Genomic DNA, 21,392 nt, shown 5'->3' on the forward strand with positions numbered 1-21,392 from the left:
AATTACCCTTGTTTGCAGATGGTATAGCCCCATTTTCCCCAGTGTTCAGACTCAGGCCACTGTATTGCCAACTCAAGTAGCAGAATGAATGATTGAAAGAATGAATGAAGCAGACTAATGAAAATGTGAAGAATTGTTTTCTTAAATCTCATATCTGGGTAAATATCAACAATAGAATGGAAAGTAAACTGTGGCATATGTATACAAATTTCTATTCAGCAATGAGAGAGAAGAAACTACTGCCACATTATGAAGGCAATGTTATATGACACGGGATTACATATTGTGTGGTGCCACTTTTTATAAAGATCGATAATAGTTAAGCTAATCTATGGTGTTAAGATGGTAATATTTGGGGCCAGGAGAGGTGGCTTATGCCTTTAATCCTAGCACTCTGGGAGGTCAAGGCAGGTGGATTGCTTGAGTTCAGGAGTTTGAGACCAGCCTGAACAAGAGCAAGACCCCATCTCTTAAAAAAAAAAAAAAAAACTAGCTGGGCATTATGGTGGGGTCCCATAGTCCCAGGAGTCAAGCGGCTGAGGCCAGAGGATCACTTGAGCACAAGAGTTTGAAGTTGTCATGAGCTAGAGAAACCACAGCACTCTACTAGGGTGATAAAGCGAGACTGTCTCATACACACATACACACACACACACACACACACACACACACACACACACAAGATATTTGATATCCTTGGTGGGTGTAGACTAGAAGTGGGCACAACATGATGTTTTTCTTTGAAAGTGAACTTATATTTCTTATCTAGGAATGGTTAAATTGGTACATTTATCTTGTGAAAATCATTAAACTTGTAGACATTTGATATGTACACTTTTGTATGTTGAAGGGGTTTTGGTGCAAAGAATGAAGAGGCTTGCCTCAGAGTCTGTGCTAGGGACTAAGGAGCTCAGGGAGGAGTCCTCTTGGGTCCATATTTTTTATCATAAAACAGGAAGAACTAAATAGAAGGTGTTTATCAGACATCATCACGAGAGGGAGGACATAAAAGATCAGATAGAATGTCACTCCTTCTTGTTTTTGCAAAACCAGAGGCCTTGATTATGACCTTTGCATCCAGCATCAAAGGACCTTTGGAGTCCAGAGAATCTCTATTGCCACACCTCAGACATAAATTCTCTCTTTCAGGGGTCAGTTTTCTGCCCTCCTGCAAGAACCCAACTCACATACCATTCTCATGACTCAGTAGGTCTCTCAAGCAGAAAGTGAGCCTATGTTCAGGATTAAGGAACAATTTTCCCTACAACACATACCTTAAAATTGAATGAAATGTTCAATACTGAATATAAAAATGAGTGGGAAGAAACAGGTGGGGTAGAAGGATTGTTCAGCAGAAGCTAATAGTGGTACCCAGGAGACCAGTAGTAAAAGGGTTGATTTCAATAACCATAGCTCAAATTTATACAACGACTCTATCAAATCTAACATACTAAGAGGACATTTTATAAGATAGTAATGGAACTTTAGAGTTTAAGAAGTACAACTTCCTATAAAATGAAAGAAATTCTGCATTACTGACAAATAACCCCACATTTGTTAGAAAACTTTTGAATATCTGTGGACTGGGAAACAATGTATTTAGTGAGAACAATAAAACTGTCCTCTTTATCAGCTAAAAAAAAAAAAAAAAAGAAAAGAAACTGAGGATAAGAAACAGTCTGGTAACATTTAACTCTTGTTAATATTACCCATTACATCCATATACCAAGTTTATCTCAGCTTTCTCAAGTTTGAAATCGGTTTCATTATTTCTTCTCCCCAAACCCAGATGAGGCTGGGTGGTGTTGCACTGCAGTTGGAATAAGACTCAAGTTTCTTTCAAGTCCTACCAGGGTTGAGATCTGGCCCACATGTCCCTTTCTTACCTACCCTCTTCAGTCCCTGGTAGTCTTCAAAACACTAAACTGGTTTCCCCCACTGAGCACTTACACTTGCTGTTCTTTTGCCCATCACACTCTTTTCCGTACACATTGCTCAATCCACACCTAATTACTCAAATTTCAATATCACCCACTCAAATATCTCTTCCCTGACACTGTATCTAGTGATGCCTTTACCAAAGGTACTCTCATTTTATTTCCCAACCTTCATTTTGAATGACAAATTTATTACATAGCCTTTTAAATGTCATACTAGGTGGTGATGAGCTTCATTTTGGAGGCTATTGACATAGCCCTGAGGAAAGATCATAAAAGTTTAAGTTAAAGGGGGATACACAATAACATGTAGTTGATTTAGGATAGTTTTAGTGGTAGACACAATATGAGTCATTAATAGTTTAGATTCTTTTTCACTACTGAAGTACTTCCATGGAGGGAAAGAAAGGAATCCAGGGGATATAGGTTTTGGCCAGAAATCAGTAGTAAATTCTGATGCCACTATGCAAAATGGGAGAGGACAATGGACAACATAAATTTGGGGAAAACAGTCAAGACTTCCTGAATTGCATTTGCTTCTTAGACATGCATATGTGGTTATAGGTAAATAGTTATATATATTGATATATGGTCACTGCAAAGGTCAAGGTCAGAGATAACTTGGAATTTCTTAGCATTGAATATTTTCATAGTTAGGAGCATGAGATAAGTAACAAAGGAAAGAATGCAAATAGAGACCAGTGACATCCAGTAGATTCAATCATGCCTAAAGTAAATTGTTTCACTTAATAACTATTAAACATCACCATGACTATCAGTGGCATTTGCTCAGTGGACTACATATTTCCTAGCCATGACATTATTGTTTTCAGATTACAAATCCACCTGAATTTATTTATTATGCACCACTTGGGATGCATCCATGCCTTCATTCAATTTTCACTTTCACTCTAACCAAAAGTCTTGGTACAAATTCAAATCAAACCAACCAACTCTGTCATCCTAGATGTTCTCCTCTCTTCCTCCCCCTCCTCCTCTGATCGAATATTGCACATGAAGCTTTTCTATGTATCTTCATCAAGGACTATTTCCATCAGAGCCCTACCATTTTAGTCATAATCATTAATTGCCTCAAATCTTAATCACTTACCATACCGAAAGGATAACCTCAGGGATGGTTCAGACAGATGTGGTAGGGTGACACTTCTGGACACCCATCTTTCAGGCAGTGACTTGGGAATCAGGGCCATCATTGTAGAACTCTCACATATCAGACAGAGAGGGTAAGAACACAGTGGACCTTTTATGGTAAGAACTGAAATTGGCATGTTATCATTGGCCACACACAATTAACCCACTTATAAATCCCCATGGCAGCCAACAAAAATTCATGAGAAATAATGTCTTCCAGTAAGCCCTAAATTCAGGAAAGGGATGGTCAGCTTCCAGGCAGACTCTGCACCAACTATATTTTTAACAAACCAAAAAGCTATGGTTATTCACCCTCATAATTTGTGATGCAGTGTTCCAATAGTCCATTTGTTTGGTCAAGGCCTCTTTCTTATACCTGTAACCGGTAATTTGTCTCCATTCCCATCCATTATCATAGAGAACTTTATCATATGTTTACTATTACTCTCTTTCCTCATACATGTTGCAAAATACTTAATATCTTTTGTTATGCGAGTACTTTAATTTATATAAATAGTATGGCTTTGTTTTTCCAATCTCTTCCTTACTTTTTGTCATTCACTATGTTTGAAGACCTATTAATGGTTTTGTGTGTGGATCTAATCTGCTGCCTAAGTTTACCCTTCAGCTTCCCAGAGGAAGCCTCAGGCACTTTTTTCTTGTTCTCCTTCCCAGTGACACATCACCTGATTCCTACAACATTGCTGACACCTCACTGGTCTCTAACATTAACATCTTGCGGTGTCTGCACTGTGAGAATTTTTTTTTTAACAAATAGGCTTTAATTTTCATAACAGTTTTAGATTTATAGATATTGAATGGAAAACACAGAGAGTCCTCTATACTCCCCCTACAATGTTTACCATATTATTAATATCTTGTCAGTAGTATGGGAGTCAGTAGTTATAATTGATGGACCAGTATTGACACATTGTTGACTAAAGTCCATAGTTTACATTAGGGTGCACCATTTTTCTGACACAGTTTTATGGGCTTTAGTAAAAACTGAATGTCATGTATCCACCATTAGACCATCTCCCTAAAAATGCCCTGTGCAACACCTATTTATCTCCTCCTCTGAACCTGGGGCAACCACTACCATGAGAATTTATTGAAGATATATGGATTTTCATTTTACTTACTTACTTAAAATGGCCTCTTTTAAAAAAGATTACATTTTTTTTCTTTTTCATTTTTTTATTTTTATTTTTTTTATTGTTGGGGATTCATTGACGGTACAATAAGCCAGGTTACACTGATTGCAATTGTTGGGTAAAGTTCCTCTTGCAATCATAGAACGTGTTCGGGAAGATTCCTTCTTCCTCAATTTTTTGGAATAATTTCTGCAGTACAGGAATAAGCTCTTCCTTGAAGGTTTGATAGAATTCTGGTGTGAAGCCATCTGGACCAGGGCATTTTTTGGTTGGAAGGTTTGTTATCGTTTGATCTCAGTGCTTGAAATTGGTCTGTTCAGGGGCTCTATTTCTTCCTGGCTGAGTCTAGGGAGAGGGTGTGATTCCAAATATTGATCCATTTCTTTCACATTGTCAAATTTCTGGGCATACAGTTTCTGGTAGTATTCAGAGATGATCTCTTGTATCTCTGTGGGATCAGTTGTTATTTCCCCTTTATAATTTCTGATTGAGGTTACTAGAGATTTTACTTTTCTATTCCTCGTTAGTCTGGCCAATGGTTTATCTATTTTATTTATTTTTTCAAGAAACCAATTCCTTGTTTCATTAATTTTCTGAATGATTCTTTTGTTTTCAATTTCATTGATCTCTGATTTGATTTTGGAGATTTCTTTTCTTCTACTGAGTTTAGGCTTAGATTGTTCTTCTTTTTCCAATTCCATAAGATCTCTTGTGAGATTGCTGATGTGTCCTCTTTCTGTTTTTCAAATGTAGGCATCTAAAGCGATGAATTTTCCTCTCAAAACTGCTTTTGCAGTATCCCACAGGTTTTGGTAGCTTGTGTCTTCATTGTTGTTATGCTCAAGGAAGTTAATGATTTCCTGTTTTATTTCTTCCTGCACCCATCTGTTATTCAACAGAAGATTGTTTAATTTCCATGCCTTTGGGTGGGGTCGAGCATTTTTGTTAGAGTTGAGTTCCACCTTTAGTGCCTTATGGTAGAAAAGATACAAGGTAAAATTTCAATTCTTTTGATTCTGTCAATATTTGTTTTGTGTCCCAGGATATGATCAATTTTGGAGAATGTTCCATGGGGTGATAAGAAGAATGTATATTCTTTATCTTTGGGATGGAGTGTTCTATATGCGTCTATCAAGCACAGTTGTTCTAGGGTCTCATTTAAATCTCTTATATCTTTGTTTAATTTCTGTTTAGAGGATCTGTCCAGCTCTGTAAGAGGAGTTTTAAAGTCCCCCGTTATTATGGCATTATCAGATATCATATTGCTCAGACTGAGTAAGGTCTGTTTCAAGAATCTGGGAGCATTTAAATTGGGTGCATAAATATCTAGAATTGAAATGTCTTCTTGTTGTATTTTTCCCTTGACCAATATAAAGTGACCATCTTTGTCTTTTTTAACTTTAGTTGCTTTAAATCCACATGTATCTGAAAATAAGATTGCAACTCCTCTTTTCTTCTGAATTCCATTTGCCTGAAAAATTGTCTTCCAACCCTTGACTCGGAGCTTTAATTTGTCTTTTGAAGCCAGGTGTGTTTCTTGCAGACAGCAAATGGATGGCTTGTGTTTTTTAATCCAGTCAGCCAATCTATGTCTCTTCAGTGGGGAATTCAAGCCATTAACATTTATTGAGATAATTGATAAGTGTGGTAGTATTCTATTCGTCTTACTTGGTGAAAGTCCATTGCTTAGTTTTATCTTTTGCATCAGTGTGGAGGTTAGGTTCTGTCCTTTAATTTCTGAGTTCTTACTTTGCTGCTGATCCATTGTGGTGGTCAGTGTGCAGAACAGGCTGAAGTATTTCCTGTAGAGCTGGTCTTGTTGTGGTGAATTTCCTCAATGTTTGTATATCCGTAAATGATTTGATTTCTCCGTCAATTTTGAAGCTTAGCTTAGCAGGGTACAGAATTCTGGGCTGGAAATTGTTCTGTTTAAGTAGATTAAAGGTAGATGACCATTGTCTTCTTGGTTGGAAAGTTTCATTAGAGAAGTCTGCAGTCACTCTGATGGATTTGCCCCTGTAGGTCAACTGGCGCTTATTCCTGGCAGCTTGCAGAATCCTTTCTTTTGTCTTGACTTTGGACAGGTTCATCACAATGTGTCTTGGAGAAGCTCGGTTAGAGTTGAGGCGACCTGGGGTCCGATATCCCTCTGAAAGCAGTGTGTCAGAATCTTTGGTGATATTTGGGAAATTTTCTTTTATAATATTCTCTAGTATGGCTTCCATTCCTCTGGGGCATTCGTCTTCCCCTTCTGGAATTCCTATAACTCGTATGTTGGCATGCTTCATAAAGTCCCATAATTCTCACAGTGAACGTTCTGCTTTCTCTCTCTTCTTTTCTGCCTCTTTTACTATCTGAGTTATCTCAAGAACTTTGTCTCCTACCTCTGAAATTCTTTCTTTCGCCTGGTCTAACCTGTTGCTGATACTTTCCATTGCATCTTTAAGTTCCCTAATTGACTGTTTCAGTTCCTTCAGCTCTGCTATATCCTTTTTATATTCTTCATATTGTTCATCTCTTATTTGATTCTGTTTTTGGATTTCCTTTTGGTTATTTTCCACTTTATTAGCAGTTTCCTTCATTGTTTCCATCATTTCTTTCATTGTTTTCAACATGTGTATTCTAAATTCCCTTTCTGTCATTCCTAACATTTCTTTATAGGTGTAATCATCTGCAGTAGCTACCTCATGGTCCCTTGGCGGGGTTGTTCTGGACTGGTTCTTCATGTTGCCTGGAGTTTTCTGCTGATTCTTCCTCATGACTGATTTCTTTTATCTGTTTCCTTGCCCTAATTTTCCTTTCACTTCCTCTTGCTCTTTAAGTTCTCATGCCTATGGACTAAGGGTTTGATGAGTCCTTTTGGTACAGGACCAGAAGGTTGAGAAGGTTGAAGAGCAAAAAAGGGATGAAAGAAAGGAGGACCGATTGATAAGAAAAAAAAAAAAAGAGAAAGGAAAGGGGGTGGGTAAAAGGAATATTGACAAAAAGAAGAGAGGCACAGAAAGAGGGAGACAGAGCAATATAGGTGTACAGTAGGGTACTTTGACACAACCTTTAAAGAAACCCACCTTCTGGGGGTGCCCAGTTGGGTGGTTCTCTTGAGGTCAGCAGCTCTTTGCTAACCTGATCAGACACAGTACCCCACCTCCACCAAGTAGAGAGGAAAGACAAAAATGCTATAAATCAAACCAAAACAAGCAAACAGAAAACTTTAAAGGATAAAATTGGGTGAGAAACCAAATAATAGTGGTAGACACACTATCAAAAATGAAGTTCTAGTTATTGAAAAAGGCAGCAATGGGAAATTATAATTACACTAGAAAAATTGAGAAAGAAAAAAGATCTGTACGGAAAAGGTTGAAATTAAAAAACAAAACAACATCAACAATATCAAAATAAAAAAAACAACCAAACCAAAAAAAATAAAAAAAAAAAAACACAACCAAAAACAAAGCAGTATGTATATGTTGTTGAATATTATCTGGGCAACACGTGGTCTGGGGTATGAGATGTTAATCACAGTTCTGATACGACTGGAGGCTGTTGATTTCTCAAACCCCAGCAGGTAGACACCCTAAATCTCTCTTTAGCCCACTTAAAAGGCACTTTGAACTTGTAAACTTGCTGAGCAGAAGCTTTCCCAGGAAAGTGCTTGTCACTGGAATCACTGCAGAAGTGGCTATCCACTTACCCAGTGTGCCAAAACGGGTCTCACTCTGCCCCTGAAGGGCGGCTCAGACCCAACCCTTAGGCTACTCAGTTACTAGGTTACCAGCTCCCACCCAGATTCTAGCTCTGTGACCCTGAGGGTGGAGCTTGCCAGGGAAGATCACTCACAATGGCCCCCTGTGGCCCACAGCCAAACACTATTAGCTCTGTCTGGCTCAGCGGTTCAGACTGGGACCCCAGACAACGGCCAAAGTTCTCCACACTCCCACTCAGGCTCTCCCCAAGGCAGTTCAATTGAGTGCCAAGTCCAAAGACACCAAAACAGTTCACAGGTAAAGCCTTTCCGGTTTGCAGTCTTGCTGCTACTAACTTACAGTTGAGGGCGGGTTTAGACGGATTGAACACACACGACCACTTCCCATTTTTCCACTGTTTTAGTCCTCCTCTTAGGGTCCAGAAGTCTCTCACTGACTCCCTGTGTCTTCACAGGGATGATGATAGGCAGATCCCACCGGCCAGAGATGCCTGGAGTCCTATCTCCCCAGACTCACTGTGCCCAGATGCAAGGAAGCTGTTACTCGACCACCATCTTGCCCTCAACCCCCCCCAAGATTTCATTTTTAAAGAAAGATTTCTTTCTTTCTCAACTCTTATTTCTTCATTCTTGTGGTGCTTTACTTCTGTGTACCCTCAATATATCCCCAACAACAAAAAAACATTTCTTTAGCATTTCATTGTATTGTGAATTATATCACAAAATTAGTAATAAATCATAAGTTGTACACTCAGAAAATTACACATTCTAGAAGAATTATAATAACTCAAATATACTGCTAAAGTAAGTGATAAATGGCGCAGAACAGGTGTCTAAAGTTTATTTTGTGTATTGTTTTATTTTTATTTTATTTTATTTTATTTATTTATTTTTATTAAACCATAGCTGTGTACATTAGTATGATCGTGGGGCACCATACACTTGGTTCATAGATCGTTTGACACATTTTCATCACATTAGTTAACATAGCTTTTGTAACATTTTCTTAGTTATTTTGCTAAGACCTTTACATTCCACATTTACTAGGATTCACATATACCCTTGTAAGATGCACCACAGGTGTAATCCCATTAATCCCCCTCCTTCCCCCTCCCTCCTCTCCCTTTCCCCTTTCTCCCTATTCTTAGGTTGTAACTGGGTTATAGCTTTCATGTGAAGGTCCTACATTAGTTTCATAAAAGGGTGAGTACATTGGGTACTTTTTCTTCCATTCTTGAGACACTTTACTAAGAAGAATATGTTCCAGCTCCATCCATGTAAACATGAAAGAGGTAAAGTCTCCATCTTTCTTTAAGGCTGCATAATATTCCATGGTGCACATATACCACAATTTATTAATCCATTCGTGGATCGATGGGCACTTGGGCTTTTTCCATGACTTAGCTATTATGAATAGGGCTGCAATAAATATTCTCATACAAATATCTTTGTTATGGTGTGATTTTTGGTCTTCTGGGTATATGCCCAGTAGCGGGATTACAGGATTGAATGGCAGATCTATTTTTAGATCTCTAAGTGTTCTCCATATCTCTTTCCAAAAGGAATGTATTAATTTGCATTCCCACCAGCAGTGCAAAAGTGTTCCCTTTTCTCCACATCCATGCCAACATCTCTGGTCTTGGGATTTTGTGATATAGGCTAGTCTCGCTGGAGTTAGATGATATCTCAAAGTAGTTTTGATTTGCATTTCTTTGATGATTAAAGATGATGAGCATTTTTTCATATGTCTAAAGACCGTGCGCCTGTCTTCTTCAGAGAAGTTTCTCTTCAAGTCCCTTGCCCAGCCTGCGATGGGATCCCTTGTTCTTTTCTTGCTAATGCGTTTGAGTTCTCTGTGGATTCTGGTTATTAAACCTTTGTTGGAGACATAACCTGCAAATATCTTCTCCCATTCTGAGGGATGTTTGCTTGCTTTACTTACTGTGTTTTTGGCTGTGCAGAAGCTTTTTAGTTTGATCAAGTCCCAATAGTGTATGTTTGAAGCAGCTTCAATTGCCCGGGGGGTCCTTCTCAAAAAAAACTTGCCCAACCCAATTTCTTCAAGGGTTTTCCCTACACTCTCTTCTAGTATTTTTATAGTTTCATGTCTTAGTTTTAAATCTTTAATCCAGTGAGAGTCTACCTTGGTTAATGGTGAGAGGTGTGGGTCCAGTTTCAGTCTTCTACAGGTTGCCAGCCAGTTCACCCAGCACCATTTGTTAAATAGGGAATATTTTCCCCACTGAATGTTTTTAATTGGCTTGTCAAAAATTAAATAATGGTAAGTAGCTGGATTCATCTCTTGGTTCTCTGTTCTGTTCCAGACATCTACTTCTCTGTTTTTGTGCCAGTACCATGCTGTTTTGATCACTATCGATTTGTAGTATAGTCTGAGGTCTGGTAGCGTGATTCCTCCTGCTTTGTTTTTATTTTTGAGTAATGTCTTGGCTATTTGAGGTTTTTTCTGATTCCATAGAAAATGAAGTATTATTTTTTCAAGATCTTTAAAGTATGACAGTGGAGCTTAAATAGGGATTGCATTGAAATTATATATTGCTTTCGGTAGTGTGGACATTTTAACAATGTTGATTCTTCCCAACCATGAGCATGGTATATTTTTCCATTTGTTAACATTCTCAGCTATCTCTTTTCTTAGAGTTTCATAGTTCTCTTTGTATAGATATTTCACGTCCTTTGTTAGATAAACTCCCAAGTATTTCATCTTCTTTGGCAATACTGTGAATGGGATAGAGTCCTTAATTGTTTTTTCAACTTGACTATTGTTGGTATATATAAAGGCTACCGATTTATGAATGTTGATTTTGTAACCTGAGACACTGCTGTATTCCTTAATCACTTCTAAGAGTTTTGTAGTAGAGTCCCTAGTATTTTCCAGATATACAATCATATCATCTGCGAAGAGCAAAAGTTTGATCTCTTCTGACCCTATGTGGATAGGGTCTTTTCTTCCCTAATTGCGGTGGCTAAAACTTCCATTACAATGTTAAAGAGCAATGGAGACAATAGGCAGCCTTGTCTGTTTCCAGATCTAAGTGGAAATGATTCCAATTTAACTCCATTCAATATGATATTGGCTGTGGGTTTGCTGTAGATGGCCTCTATCAGTTTAAGAAATGTCCCTTCCATACCAATTTTCTTAAGTGTTCTGATCATGAATGGATGTTGGATGTTATCAAAAGCTTTTTCTGCATTGATTGAGAGAATCATATGGTCTTTGTTTTTTAATTTTTTTATGTGCTGTATTACATTTATAGATTTACGTATATTGAACCAGCCTTGAGACCCTGGGATAAAACCGACTTGGTCATGATGTATGATTTGTTTGACATGTTGCTGGATTCTGTTTGTTAGAATCTTGTTGAATATTTTTGCATCTATATTCATTAGTGATATTGGTCTACAATTTTCTTTTCTTGTTGGGTCTTTTCCTGGTTTGGGGATCAGGGTGATGTTTGCTTCATAGAATGTGTTGGGTAGTCTTCCTTCTTTTTCTACCTTTTGGAACAGGTTGAGTAGTATAGGTACTAATTCCTCTTTAAAGGTTTAGTAGAATTCTGATGTGAAACCATCTGGTCCTGGGCTTTTCTTTTTGGGGAGATTTTGTATGGTTGATGATATTTCTGAACTTGATATGGGCCTGTTCAACATTTCCACTTGTTTTTGAGTAAGTCTTGGAAGGTGACGTGCTTCCAAGTAACGGTCGATTTCCTTCAGATTTTCGTATTTCTGAGAGTAAAGTTTCTTGTAATATTCCTTAAGGATTTTTTGGATTTCTGATGAGTCTGTTGTTATTTCGTCTTTGTTGTTTCTGATTGATGAGATTAGAGATTTTACTCTTTTATTCCTGATTAGGTTGGCCAGAGGTTTATCTATTTTATCGACCTTTTCAAAAAACCAGCTTTTTTATTTATTGATCTGTTGTATTATTCTTTTGTTTTCAATTTCATTTAGTTCTGCTCTGATTTTGGTTATTTCTTTTCTTTTACTGGATTTGGGGTTGGAGTGTTCTTCCATTTCCAGTCTCTTGAGATGTCCCATTAAGTTGCTTACTTCCTCTCTTTCCGTTCTCCTGAGGAAGGCTTGCGGTGCTATAAATTTCCCTCTTAGAACTGCCTTTGCTGTGTCCCAGAGGTTCTGATAGTTCGTGTCTTCATTGTAGTTTTGTTCCAGAAATTTAGCAATTTCCTTCTTGATCTCATCTCTGACCCAGCTATCATTCAGCATAAGGTTATTTAACTTCCATGTTTTTGTATGTGTATGCAGATTCCTGTTGTTACTCATCTCAAGTTTTATTCCATGATGGTCCAAGAAGATGCAAGGAATAATTTCTATTCCTTTAATTTTGCTGAGGTTAGACTTGTGACCTAAGATGTGATCAATTCTGGAGTAAGTTCCGTGGGCTGATGTGAAGAATGTGTATTCAGTTTTTGGGGGATGAAATGTTCTGTAGATGTCTGCTAAATCTAAATGCTGGATGGTTAGATTTAAATCTAGAATTTCTTTACTCAGCTTTTTGTTGGAGGATCAATCCATCACTGCCAAAGGAGTGTTAAAATCTCCGACTATTATAGAGTTGGAGGAAATCAAGTTACTCATGTCTGTTAGAGTTTCTCTTATAAATTGAGGTGCATTCTTGTTGGGTGCATAGATATTAATAATTGAAATCTCATCATATTGAGTCTTACCCTTAACAAATATGAAGTGACCATTTTTGTCCTTCCTTACTTTTGTTGGTTTAAAGCCTATTGTGTCCGCAAATAAAATTGCAACTCCTGCTTTTTTCTGGTTACCATTTGCCTGAAATATGGATGACCATCCTTTCACCCTGAGTCTGTATTTGTCTTTTAACTTAAGATGTGACTCTTGTATGCAACAAATGTCTGGCCTGAGTTTTTGTATCCAGTCAGCTAACCTATGTCTCTTTAGAGGGCAGTTTAAGCCATTCACATTAATGGAGAGTATTGATAAGTTTGGTGAAATTTGGGGTATTGAGTTTTTTGAAAGTCCAGCGGGCATTTTTAATCCTTTTGCCATTGTGGAAGTTGGAGTTTGATCCAAAGTTTCTGAGTGAGTTTACTTTTGTAGTAGAGGATTGGGTTTGTTATTATGGAGGATAGGTCTGAGAATATCCTGAACAGCTGGTTTGGTTATGGCAAATTTCTTTAACATATGTATGTCATTAAAGTATTTGATTTCTCCATCATAAATGAAACTCAGTTTAGCTGGGTACAAGATCCGGGGTTGAATGTTATTTTGCTTGAGGAGATTAAACATTGATGACCACCCTCTTCTGGCTTGAAAAGTTTCAGCAGAGAGATCTGCAGTCATTCTAATGTTCTTCCCTTTGAAGGTAATAGATTTCTTTCACCTGGCCGCTTTGAGAATTTTCTCCTTCATATTAACTTTAGTGAAGTTAATTATGATATGCCTGGGGGATGTATTATTGGGGTTGAGTCGTGCTGGGGTTCTGAAGCTATCTGCTATCTGAATTTCAGGTTCTCTAGGCATGTCTGAAAAATTTTCTTTCATAATTTCATGCAGAAGGGCCTCTGTGCCCAGTGAGGCCACTTCATCTGTTTCAGGAATTCCTATGAGACGGATATTTGCCTTCTTCGAGTTATCCCAGAGCTCTCTGAGTGAGTGATCCATTTTTGCTCTCCATTTCTCTTCCTCTTTGAGAGTTTGGGAGCATTCAAAGGCTTTATTTTCAATGTCGGAGATACTTTCTTCTGCTTGGTCCATTCTGTTGCTAAGGGATTCCACTGTATTTTTCATATCTTTGAGGGCTGCAAATTCTTGTTTCAGTGTGTCTAAGTCTTTCATGGTTTTGTCTTTAAATTTGTTAAATTCTTGAGACAGCTTTTAAATTTCTCCACGAATTCCTAATTCCATTTTGTTAATCTTGTTTGCCATCCAAATTCTGAATTCGATTTCTGACATCTCAGCCAGTTGTTTGTGAATGGGATCTTCAATTACATCTGCAGTATCTTTCCTTGGGGGGGGTTGATCTATTCTGGTTATTCATGTTACCAGAGTTTTTCCACTGATTCCACCCCATGATTGTTTTACTCCCTTTGATTTTCCTCTGGTGTTTTGTCAAGGACCCGTACAGTGCTGTGGCATGAGAAACTGGGGCCCTGTTTGGTGTAGAGGGGCTAAGTGGTTCTGACTTGTTTTCAGCTGGTTTCTATGTGACCCTAGTGAAACAGTTACTCTGGGTTGAAGTCTCAGCTGTGGAGAAATACCAGCAATTAAGTCACCCCACCCACCACAGGCAACAAATGGAAAAGGAAAATCAAACCTTCCTACAACCACACACCCAGGGCACCACCTGGATAGTCCCCAGGTGAGTGACTCAGTTCAAAAGGTCCAAGTCAATTGTCTCAGTCAGCAGCTGCCTCAGGTGGGAGAGTTCAAGAGGTCCCTGGGAACTGGATCACAGGGGTCTGGTGACTGCTCTAAAATGGCTTGCTCCAGTGCTGCGTGGAGTCAGGAAGAGCCACCAGTAAATAGATCAGTCTGGGAAGATTGATGCCTCTTTCCGCACCTTGCAGCTCTGTCACACTCAGTCGCTGCTAGCCCCACAGGGCTGTGACCCAGTCAGTTGTCTGCAGTAAGCAGATACTCCAGAGGCTTGTACCTGCCTAAGTCATAGGGTAGTCTGTGTCTGCTCGACTAGGCCGCTATTCTCTGTCTTTATCCAGTAGGGAGTGGTGTGGCCTGTCAACCTCAGGCACTTGATGGAGGCTGGAGGTGTTCACTCAGTTCCAGCCCCACCCTTAGTTTATGTTACTGGGTGGAGGGAACAACCCCGTGGGAGTTTGTTTCTGACCTTGCCAGATTCCTCTGCAGAGGAGAGGCTGATTTGAGTTCCCAGAACCTGTGTCTCAGGCCCTGTCTTTAGTCCTGCGGGTTTGTATTCGCAGCACGATCAGTTGTTGGCTGTAGCCTCTTGGCCTCCTTTGTCTATAGGCTGGTGATCCCCTAAGGGCCAGGTGCATCTTAGGCTCAGTAGAGTGGTTCTCTGGATCAGCCCCACCCTAGTAGTTTCCCGGCTCTGCGGGTGTGTTTTCGAGTCCCTGTGTTCCACCCAGGTTGGTACCGTCTCAGGAAAACCCTTTACTCACGGGGCCTATGTTTCAGTCCCAGGTCTGTTCCATGGTGGTTGCCATCTGAGAAGATGCTCGGCCTCATCTGGTTGCCCAGGAAGACAGGAGGAGAGGCTATGGGATATCTGGGGGTGGGCCTTGTTATTGCTGAAGACGGCTGTTGCTCTGCACCTCGGGGCACCACCACTCCAGTGTAATTCCCTCTCAGCTGACCGTTGTCTTCTCGCTCCTTTGCTACAGAGTCAGCACTGGCCAGCTGCAGTCCAGGTCCTGTCTACACCTCTTGAGAGTTCACCCAAGAATCTGGACTCCTGAGGGGGCAGGTCTCCAGATCACAGAGTGAGAGTGGAGGGGGGTGTTAGGAGCTCGGGGTTGCAGGTCGTAACACCAAGCTCATTGAGACCAAATGAACAAATAAACAGATACAAAGGTTACCAGGTACATGGGCCCATAGATACAGAGACAGACGGAAACACATAAACATACAAGCAATAGCCATAACAACAGCAATATAAGAACAACTGCAATAAAAATAGTGATAATCGTAAAATAATTGAAAGAAAGGAAAAAAAGAGAGAAAAAAGTGGTGTTAGAAGGAATGTTAAGTGAGAAGAAAGAAGAAATTAAAATTAGAAGACATAGAAATAAAAATATATATCTATATAAATGTAATAATAAAAAATTATGGAAATCTCCTCTAAGAAAATGGTGAGGAAAAATCAGACAAAAAGAAAACAACAGCAAAAAAAAAAAAAACCCACGAAAACCAAAAAGAAAAAGCAAAACAAAACAAAACAAAACAAAAAAAAGGCACCAACTGCAAAAATATTCTTGTGGTAGAAATATACCTATAAATATCTATATGTCTGCTATAGGGATCAACTTTCGTAGAAATATATTCATACTGCAATATACTTTCTGGACACCAGGTGGCGCTGTGAGTGGTTTCGAGACTTATACCTGGTTTACAGTTTATACCGTTACCATGGTAACCACCTTCCATGGCCGATCGCCATTTTGGAGTTTCCATAAAAGTTTGTCGCCTAAGAATTGTGCAACCTCAGCTGTTCTTTTCCGGACAGCACTTGCGACCGACCTTCCCACTCAGTGCAGGTGTCCACGCTTCCTAAGTCCCTCCACTCTGTTCCCAGGTTCCCCTGCAAACTGACGACTGCAATCGGCCATAAGGGGAGTGGTGTTGAGTTCGTGGTATCTCCTGTAGCTGGTTCCCCGGGCTTCAGCAGCCAAAGCCGGTCCACGGCTTCAGTTGCTTCACAGCTCCAGAAGCCAAAGCCGGATCCTAGGCTTCAAGCCGGTTCCCATGGTTGGAGCGCTCGGGGGATTTATTCTGAGTTTATCAGAGTTTTGGATGGGCGTCCGCCAGTTCGCTGCGCAGCCTGAACCGCCAGCCCCCTCCAACACCTGGGGGAAAGGTGCCCGCCCTTTTGGGTAGTTCAAAATGTCTGTTTCCTGGGCAGGATCCCTTCCCTTCAATTGTCCAACAGTTTGCCCAGCTCCCTGTGGTTTTGAGTGGCTCTCCTTTCGGATGCTTCCCTCAGTTCAGGATTAATTACTTGTCAATTGGATTTTGTCAGCATTTACAAGCTGCTGACCTCCGTAGGGGAGGGGCCTGCTGGCCGGCATGGCCAAGCAGGGAAGAATCTCTACAACGGAGTCTGTGATTTTAAATTACCCCTCATATATAGCAAACCGCCAGTTCGCTGGGTGTCTCCAGCTGTCTGTCCACTCCAATAATCCACACACAGGGAAGGTCCAGACCGCCTTTCCTCTCACCTGGTGGCTTGGGAGAGGTGGGCTACACGTCTGTCCTGTCTGCCATCATGCTCCACCCTCTGTATTGTTTTATTTAACAATACTTCTGAATCAACTCAGGTAATTTACTCTTAACTTCAGAATTGGTATCCATCCTACCAACCATGACACATATATTAATAATTACCTTTTGTTTATCTTTCCATTTTTGTTCCTTATGCTTTGATCCCCTCATCATCTCCTCTGTGAATTTTTTAACACTTCCTGCCCTGAGGAAAACAGTGGCTGAATTGTATTCCATTTGAGCAGAAATTCATTTCTTGAGGACTAAAGACACAGCTGAGAGTGGCTTTGGTGAGGTCTATCTGCAAGTTTTGTTTACTTTTTTCCTATCTCCAATCCAAATAAGTTTAGCCTTTACCTTCAGATGGCAGAGTCCCAAGTTCAGATTTCTTGATTTCAGACCTCAGTGCTCTAAACATTACACACATATCCACTATCCTAAATGCACATGATTTTACAACCAACATTTTTGGGTGGTTCCTGTGGCTCAGTGAGTAGGGTGCTGGCCCCATATACTGAGGACGGTGAGTTCAAACCCAACCCCGGCCAAACTGCAACAATAAAAAAAATTTTTTTTTAATTTAAAAAAATTATTTTTATTTCCAATTAATATAAGTATACATATGATTAGTTTACATTGTTTGCATTTGTTAAGTAAAGTCCAAGTTGCAGTTGAGGCCTTCACCCAGGTACTGTGCCATATACCCCTACATTGTACTGGACAGGTGAGAGCTTACCAAGCCCCCTATCCCTGTTCTTTCATTCTTTTGAATTTAAATGTGCTTTTTCTCCCATATGGGCATGTAATTGTTCATCTACTAGTTTCATATTAACATTGAGTACATTCAGTGCTTGCTTTTCCATTCTTGTGATACTTTACTTAGGAGGATGTCGTGGCGTGGGTGCGGAGAGAAGGAAATACTTATCCACTGTTGGTGGGCTTGGAAATAATACAGCCTTTTTGGAAAGAAATATAGAGAATCCTTAAGAGCTAAAAGTAAACCTTCCATTTGATCCTGCAAACCCCATTACTAGGTATCTACCCTGAAGAAAAAAGTCATTTTACCATAAGGACATTTGCAGTTCAATGTTTATAGCCGCTTAATTCACAATCACAAAGAGGTAGAAACAACCCAAGTGCCCATCAACCCATGAAGGAATAAATAAACAGTGGTATGTGAATACCATGGAATACTATTCAGCCATCAAGAAAGATGGAGACTTTACATCCTGTGTATAATAAGCATTTTTTTTATAACTTCCTATATTACATATTTTTTTAATACACTTTCAAATGGCATCAGAGTCTTTCTGGTGGTAGTTTGGTGAGAGAGCTCTGAACACATTCTCATACTAACAAATAGAAAAGATTATATCAACAATTACTGCCATTGATTAATAAAATTATTCCACCAGGTCTCCAGTGATATGGTCTATGAATGAAACATTAATCCTAAATTTCAAGATGCACCCTCTATGTCAAGTTCTCCATATATTATTTTTGTTCCTAAGAAATCTTATCTGATTCAATTTTTCTTAGGTTTGGACGAAAGATCATGTGCAGCTGGAGTCTCCTCCAGCTGGCCATCTCTGACACCTGTGCAGCCTTTGCCCCTACCTTCCTCATTTACTGCTCACTACGCTTTTTGGCTGGTTTCTGTATCATGAGTACTTTGGGAAACTTCTTCAGTTTGGGTAAGTCACTAATTTGAGTCTTTTATTATCTGCATGCCTTAAATTGACCTTAAAATTACTCTTTGTCTGAAATTACTATTACCAGATATGTTTTCTTCCAGCGATAGAGTGGACAAGTCACCAGTCACAATCTATGGCTGTAATTCTGCTATCATGTGCCTGTAGTGCTGGGGCGATGCTCCTGGGAGGACTGGCTTTTGCCATTCGAGACTGGCGCACACTGCAACTGACCGTGTCTATACCCATGTTTATCTCCTTCTTGTCTTCCAGGTAAGGACAAACTCCTTTTTTTTTTTTTTCTAAAAAGGAAGCTATGGTGGGAACCAAGAGGAGAGTCCTGACACTTGAGATCTATTCACTCCCTGGTCTGGTCCTGACCCATGCTTCCTATTTGATGCCATTCTGGCACGTGAGAACCCAGGACAGACTAGAATAACAAAGCATCTGAATAGCTGGGACTTTACAGTCATTCTTGTGTAGCAGACAAATTTCTCCTGAAATTATTTTTCATATTTCAAAATAACCCCATTTATACATGAAGCAAATATATTATTTATTTGACTTTGGAAATACCACATATTACGTGATGGAGATGATTTGGGAATATTTGTCATTGTGAGACTGGATAAAAGGAAAGGGCATAAAGCGGATCAGAATCACAGGATAAAGCAGCCTGCACTTCCTCCTTTCAAGGAGAAAATCCAAGGTTGTGGACAGAAACTCACCCAAAGATAGACTTATAGGAGCTAACATTGTGAATCATCAGAGAAGCAACCGAATACACCGAATGAAGGGGAGAGAGAGGCAGGGTGGTCAACTCAGTAATATGAAAAGGTACCTGGGGGAAGCATCCCCAGAGAGGGAAGGGGTAAGAGAGAGATCTGGGGGTCCACAGGCCCTGAGAGGATAGTGTAACCTAAACTCTTAGGGGGCTCCTCCACCACAGCAGGCTTCAGACCTGATCAGTAATCTGGTTGGAGTCTGTGAAGCAGAATTGTGCCAGAAAGCAGACACAGTGGGGTCCTGCCAAATTCTCATGTCATGTCATCACAGTGGAGGCCATTCAGAGCTCTCAGGCCCAGAATGCACACTCTGCAGAGGGGTTGGCTCCACTGCTGCCTCCCATCGCCCCTGCCAGGCCAGGAGGGAAGGCAGATGTTCTCATATGCACTGACTGAGTGTTGTGCACTCCTTCAACCTCCCCCCCCCCCCCACTGGGCCCCTCTCAGGAATTTGGGCAGAAAAGGCATCAGCTGGCCCTCAGCATCTGCTGCTATAATCATATCAATTCCATAGTGCTGCTGTTACAACTTGAGTAGCACCAGACCATCTGCCACAGGCCCACCCAGGTAGAAGAAGAGTCCTAGCCACTGCAATACCTCTGTAGGGCACAGCAAACCTCCCAGGCCTCACCCAGCCACTACAACCCAAGAAGCCAACCCACAACTTGCCACTCTCCTCCAATTTGGAAAAGCACTTTCCAAGGTCCCTGGGCCTTTCTGGGTGCCTCTGAAGACCTTGCAAACCATGCAGGCACCCTTCAAGGTTCCATGACATGCCCCACCTCCAGTGGAGTCCTGCAACATACCCAGGCACTTGAGGGTGTCCTATGAATCACCTTGACACCAGGTGTGGTCCCAAAATGTACCCAGGCATCCAAGAAGGCTCCAAAACTGTCCCAGGTGCCTGTCAAGCTCCACTGGCCCATATGTCACCCGCCATAATACTGCATTTCCCACATGACTGCCTGAAAAGGTCCCACAACACATGGGAGTGCCCCCCAAGGCCTTGGGACCTACACATGCACTAGCCAAGGTCCCATGATCTTCCCAGGTGTCAGCTAAGGCCCCTCAATCTGTTGGGTCAACCAACACAGTCCTGTATCCAGCCTAGGCACCTGCCTCGGTCCCATAACTCATGCAAGCACCTGTCAAGGTTCTAAGATAAGCAGGCACTAGCCAAGAATCTGCAATATTGACAGACTTAGATCAAGGTTCAGTGATCTGCCTCATCATCAGCTGCTGGGGAAAACAATAACACAAATCTAAATAAATATCCCCAGCACAGGCTTGGACTGTGATACACACAGGAAAATGGGATGTGGCAGGAGAACAGCTGCATTACAGGATTTCAGTGCATCTACCTCTCTTTCAGTTCCTTGACAGGCTGAGGCAGGAGGATTGCTTTAACCCAAGAGTTTGTGGTTGCTTTGAGGTAGGGAGATTCCATGGCACTCTACCTAGGGCAACCAAGTGAGACTTTGTCTCAAAAAAAGGTTATTTGACAAATAGACAAATATTTACTGTACTTACATTGTCTTCTTTTCTCAGGTGGATGGTGGAGTCTGCTCGCTGGCTGATTATCAAAAATCAGCCAGATAAGGGCTTAAAGGAACTTAGAAGAGTTGCACACATAAACGGACAAAAGAATACTAAAGAGACCTTGACCATTGAGGTGATCTGGAAAGGGAGGCTGGTCACGAGTGTGAAATGAAAACATGAGCTTACAATGACACTAGTCTGGGTTGCTGGGGTGACTGCATTTCCAGAATTAGAATTCTGTGAGTGGGGCCTAACATCTCTATCCTAGTTCCATATTGAATCATCACTGGGGGTGTCAGGACATTTAAAAAAAATCATTCCTTTTGTCTTTTGCAAGGATTTGGACATAGGTATTACAGAAATTCACATACTTTCTGTGCAGAATTGTAATACAGATTCTGGGGTATGACAAGGTTATACACAGCATACTTTTGAGAGAACACAGAGAAGTGTCCACTCTAGCT

General features: G+C 40.5%; 1 protein-coding gene across 2 annotated transcripts in view; it reads left to right on the forward strand.

The window, feature by feature from the left end:
- The window catches only part of LOC128565622 (steroid transmembrane transporter SLC22A24-like), a 40,636-nt gene that overhangs the window by 3,879 nt on the left and 15,365 nt on the right, over positions 1 to 21,392 (forward strand). The window contains exons 3-5 of one of the 2 annotated variants that reach the window (XM_053562217.1): positions 18,453 to 18,607; positions 18,715 to 18,877; positions 20,938 to 21,061. In XM_053562217.1, coding sequence (XP_053418192.1) covers positions 18,453 to 18,607; positions 18,715 to 18,877; positions 20,938 to 21,061 — 442 coding nt within the window. Of the gene's footprint in view, positions 1 to 18,452; positions 18,608 to 18,708; positions 18,878 to 20,937; positions 21,062 to 21,392 lie in introns of both variants that reach the window. The other variant, XM_053562216.1, reaches the window with a different exon arrangement.

The sequence above is a fragment of the Nycticebus coucang genome, chromosome 14 (assembly GCF_027406575.1).
Source record: "Nycticebus coucang isolate mNycCou1 chromosome 14, mNycCou1.pri, whole genome shotgun sequence".
In the NCBI taxonomy this organism is placed as follows: domain Eukaryota; kingdom Metazoa; phylum Chordata; class Mammalia; order Primates; family Lorisidae; genus Nycticebus; species Nycticebus coucang.